Raw genomic sequence first — 5585 nt, forward strand, 5'->3', positions numbered from 1 at the left:
GGGGCTAATCCCCTTTGCTGTCTCATGTTTACTTTTTTTTTTTTTTTTTTTAATTTAACATTAATATAGAAACTGTGTTGGGGGGCGGGTGTTCCATCACTGTATTTAAGGTGTGGTGACTTCTACATAGATATCCTTGGTCTTGGAGTTTTATAGGTAAACAACTTTAGGCTCGACTTGATGAAATAAAAAAACAGTTTGATCAAAAACGGTTTGATAAATAGTGCAGATTGTGTATTTCAATTGATTTTAGCTTATTTTTCCGTGGCACTTCACTCTCTATAATATTTAAAGGCAAGTTTCTTCAATCCAAACACAAATTTATTGTGTGTGATGACCCATCCTTTCTTTGTTGTGTGTTACGCTAACATGTTTTTCTTGTGTTTGTGAAACTGTGGACAGTATGTACGCTTGTCCCATGACACGAGGCCAGACAGCATTTTACGACTGATGCTAAAGGAGTGGCACATGGAGCTTCCCAAGATCCTCATTTCTGTCCACGGAGGAGTTCAGAACTTTGACCTGCACCCCCGCATTAAGCAGGTGATCGGCAAGGGCCTCATCAAAGCTGCTGTCACCACCGGGGCCTGGATTCTCACCGGTGGTGTTAACACAGGTAAATAATCAGAGAAACATTATGTTCTTTTTGAAATACTGTGGAAAGGACAAAGTTCTTCTGCGTGTTGTATCATTTTTTAAAAGGTCTTGCAATTCAGATTGATTTTTAAATGAGGAAAGGCATTTTTTTATTTTTGTTGAAATTAGGGAAAATATTGGAAATCTACACTTTTATGTCCAGATTCTCACAATGTACATTTATATGTATATTCAAAAATATTTAAATCTGTTTCTCCAAAAGAAACCGAACAATTATATAAATCAGACTGTTAATGATCAAACTCTTCTTTTACAAAAGCTGCAGATTCATGTTTAACAGGTTGTTCAGTCATTGTGGAAAGGAAGTCCTGTCCAACATGTGCTCAGCGGGAAGAAACTGCGTTATCTGTAGATTAACTTTATCAGCCACAGTGCACTGAGTGGACTCTACCTTTTCAGTGTTACTGGCGTCAATACATTTTGAACAAGTTGCACTTCAAGGATATTAAATCATTATAGCTTTGTTTTTATACTGAAATCAGAGTCTCGGGATGAACATTTTCATGTGGTTTTCACAAATAGATCTTTATTCCCTCAGCACAAGAACTCTGAGGAATAGCTCTTAATAGGCCTCATATTCTCAGCAGTGACTGACCATTGTGGTGTCATCTTTAAGTTTTAATGAGACAGGAGGCTTCATTAGTTTTGCTACTGGTGGATGGAACCACTGAAACCATCACTGAATGCTGCGCGATTAGACAAAATGTGTTAGAAATAAAACCAAAAGTTGATCATAATGCTGAAAGCATAGCAGCCTCCATTAGGTTTGGCAAGTTCAAACTGGTGACAGAACTTCATGGGTAGTTTGTTTTTGGTGCTGCTAGAAAACGATTGTCAGTCCTGGAACATATTTGATGTAGCTTCTCATGAAGGTAACGCCCATCAATTGTTTGACCAATGGGAAGATATCTGTTGTTGAAATCCTTTTGGTTTTCAAATGAATTGCCAACTATGCTTGATTGGGTGGAAGATGATCTTTTTTGCATATAGCACACAATAAATGGTCTTCTACTAGAAATACTCTGCTTTGGTTTGGGGAAGGGTGATCCCTGGGTGGAGCATGAAAGAGGCAGGATATATGACATTACTTGGTGTGAATTCACTCGACAGTTACCTGTACTATTCTCGCATAGGAGAAATTGGTCATTACAACAAACCTAATTAAATGTAAAATTTCCTTGTTGAGTCAGCGGATTCTTGGTATAATGAAAAATACACTTATTAATATATCTGAATAAACATGCTTTTTTATTATTATTATTATTATTATTATTATTAATTTTTAATTCTAATGATAATAATTATAATTTCTATATATTAACAAATACTTAAAAGGCATTTTTCTTTGGAAGACTCTTAGCCATGCAATCCTACACAAATAAACAGCCCGTTAATGGTGATTCGCTGATGTAGCAGAAGTTCTCTAACCGTGTCATTTGGTTGTGAGTCGAGGCTGATGTGTGTTTGCAGCCACAGTATGGCGTTAAGATGTTGTGGTCTGATCATAGTGTTTAAATCATTACTCACAGGGTCAATTACTCAGACCAGTGATTACTTTTAATCCATCTCTGGTACTTTGGCCAGTTGGGATGGTCTCCCGGCTCACAAATTACTGCTGAATTTATAGGATCCATCAAGTGAGGATTGTGGTTCACAAACAACTCCAGGGCTAATGTACTTGTTGTGAGCTGGTCCCATCAGTGGCATTTTGGTCATTAACACTCTGGGGGTTTTTTTTTTCCTGTTTCTTTTATTTGGACTTATTTTTATTTATTTGGACTCTGCTACCTGACAGCAATGCATGTACTTTAATGAACAGAGAACAAGAGAGGAACATGGGCTGTTATTTTGTCTAAGAATGAGAGAAAATTGAAAAACATAAACTAATGGTAGATTTATCACTTAATAAAACTACATCTGCTGCTCCCCTATTTCCATGGGGTCGCCACAACGGGTAGCTCTGCATTTATGATTTGGCAGATTTTTATGCCAGTTGGCCTTTCTCACACAACCCCAAACAGATTTGTTAAGCCAATTAAATCTGACCTATGAATCATTCAAGTATTAAAAAAGGTGATGGACCAGTGTTGTGTCTGCACACAACAGACAAATTAGCAAAGAACTAATATTAACCATACAAATCTAAATTGTAGGTTTAGGCTTTTTAAAACGCTTAATTTTCTCTTATTTCTTTAGGTGAATCTATGAAAAAGGCCAAAGATAACAGTTTGATGGGCATAGAATTGTATTCTTGCACCAACAAGGTAGTTCTCAAAGAAATGTTAGCCCAAACCTTAGCATGTCTTGACATTGTGTGCAGGGTCCTTAAAAAAAATTGAGAAGATTGGACAAATGGAGGACAAAAGAAGTAGCAGGTCTTAAAAAAGAATCTCCTGTAGCAGATCAACAGTCTTTTAAGAAATAGAAAATTCATCCAGCCTTTCAGTTGAGCCATCTACTGCTCACTGAAGCTTCGCTGGAGTTTTTCTCAGTTGGAAGGGTTGCTGTCGAGAAGCCATTTTTAAAGGAGTGGAAACAGAGAGAACTGGCTAAGGTATGCAAACTGAAAATCAGTGGCAACAGGCCTTATAGAGTGCTGAATTAGAAATGTTTGGTTTAAATTGTGATGATTATACATAGAGGAAGGCATGAGAGAGGCACAACCGTGAATGTCTACAGCCGTCTGTAAAACATAGGAGGTTTTGGGCTGCATTTCAGTGTTGGAGATCTTGTAAAATTGATGGAATGATGAACCCAGAAAAGTAGTCAGATTTTGATTCACTATGCAATAACATCCGGAAAGCATCTGATTGGCAACGGCTTTGGTTTTTCAGAATGATCCCAAATACACTGGCAGTGAAGTAAAAGCATGCCTCTATGGAAAAGCACAGTAATCCACAACTAGTCTAAAGCTAAGAAACACTGAAGTGTTTAGTTAAATTTGAGAACTGTTTAATAGAAAATGACCAAAATTAGTAACAAACGCATTTTAAACCACTTATCACATTCATCAATAATGAATCATGCTGCTTTACTGTGCAGCACCTTACATCGTGCATTATCAACATTAATTATTATACAGACAGACAGTGAAGAAGAAAAACATTTAAAACAAACTGATGTTAAATATCATATGAAAACATGTACAAAAGATGTTCACATATCATTAAAGCATGACAAACTAACATCAGAAAAACTAAGGAAGTGTGACTGAAAAGTATGGCGGATTGTGGCGACAACCACTTCAAATGTTAAAAGTTAAAATCTAAAATAAAGAAGTGAAATATCTACTAAAACTCATTCAGCTGCAACTAAGCCCTCCATGTTTGGACTTCTTCTATGTTCTTAACGCGCAAATAAGTTCTGCCCATCAAAATGTCACGAAAAAGTCAGGTGAATATATCGCCTATTGTCATTTATTGGCCTGATGAATGTCGGTTGGAAACATTTTACATATCACCCAACCTTATTGTCGAGGTTACTTTAAATATAGACTGTTAGTAGGTAGATTTTGAGCATCCTTTAGGCATCTTTCATAAATCTGCTGATATGATGTATTATAGTTTAACCCATCCAATGTTTTTAGTGTCTGAAAGTCAGATGGAGGTTGTCCATTTCTTTTCACAACATTGATTAAATATATCTATAAAATGCATTTTTAATGGTGAAAGATTATGCTGAGATATGTGACTTGGGTGGACAGTTTTATTTCTAATAATAATAAGGAATATTTAGCAGTGGAAACCTTTTTTAAAGAAAGAATAAAAGCTTATTTTTTTATTTGTTTCTGAAGGTGTAGCAAAACATGTGGGAGATGCTCTCAAAGAACACTGTTCAAGATCATCAAAGAAAATTTGCACTATCGGGATTGCACCCTGGGGAGTGATTGAAAACAGGAACGATCTCATCGGCAGAGACGTAAGATGCAGCTTATTGTGACTAACCTGAATGTTAATGCGCCACAGAAGTTGTCATTTATGTGTGCATATAAAGATTATATGTATATATGTGTGTATAGTCTCCTTTTTTTCCTTTACTTTTCTTGCTGTTAATGGCTGCTCTTTTCCACACTGCAGATTATTGCTCCATATCAGACACTACTGAATCCTCTCAGCAAACTAAACGTTCTCAACAGCCTGCATTCCCATTTCCTCCTTGTGGATGATGGGACGGTGGGAAAGTATGGCGCTGAAGTAACATTGCGGCGGGAACTGGAGAAGCATATCAACCTCCAAAAAATACATGCCAGTAAGAACTTTTTTTTTTGGTCATTAATGTAAAAGTACATGCTTAGTGCTGCAACAAAAGAGCATGCATACACTCACACACACAAACAGATATCAACATACATAAGTCCGATTGCAGCTGAATGTGTGCTGTTCTGGTGCAGGTGAAGACTGTGTGATGTGTCCATGAATGCCACACTTGTGGCATTCATGGACTTCGCACTACCTTTGGAACTATGAGTTGGACAAATTAATCAGTCACTTCTTCTACCATTAACAACAAACACAAGAAAAGAAAACCAGGGCTGGTTCACAAACCTCTAAAAAGACTCTGACATAAATTGCTAAACACTCCTGAATCTTTACCAGATTCAGATTTTGCTCTTATCCATAGAACCAACACTATCTGGATTTTAAACCGACTCTTTAATAGAAATCCTGCATAATGTGTTTCAAGCATAAAGTGATAGTCTGGAGTTTAACTAGGGCCAGAAAGAAGCACTGGTCAAAGATGATAATAATACACTACAAACCTTTACTCTCACCACCCAACTGAACATTATCATAGCTGAAAGTAAAATGAAAGAAACTATATTCTGGACTTGAAAACAAGCAGCAATAGGGACACCCTGGTCGTTTCCAGCATACAGGAACGTAGAACAGATGAATTTCATGGTGACGAGACTAGAACTACAATCCCCC

General features: G+C 36.9%; 1 protein-coding gene across 1 annotated transcript in view; it reads left to right on the forward strand.

Annotated features, from left to right (window-relative positions):
- The window catches only part of LOC102199179 (transient receptor potential cation channel subfamily M member 7-like), a gene marked incomplete at its 3' end in the record, with an annotated part of 28569 nt that extends 23664 nt beyond the window's left edge, over nucleotides 1–4905 (forward strand). Inside the window, exons 5-7 of the mRNA XM_005733410.1 lie at nucleotides 403–616; nucleotides 4451–4575; nucleotides 4734–4905. Coding sequence (XP_005733467.1) covers nucleotides 403–616; nucleotides 4451–4575; nucleotides 4734–4905 — 511 coding nt within the window. The remainder of the gene's footprint in view (nucleotides 1–402; nucleotides 617–4450; nucleotides 4576–4733) is intronic.
- Between the last annotated feature and the right edge of the window lie 680 nt (nucleotides 4906–5585).

This window comes from Pundamilia nyererei, unplaced genomic scaffold (assembly GCF_000239375.1).
Source record: "Pundamilia nyererei isolate P.nyererei 1_Seehausen unplaced genomic scaffold, PunNye1.0 scaffold00051, whole genome shotgun sequence".
Classification (NCBI taxonomy): Eukaryota; Metazoa; Chordata; class Actinopteri; order Cichliformes; family Cichlidae; genus Pundamilia; species Pundamilia nyererei.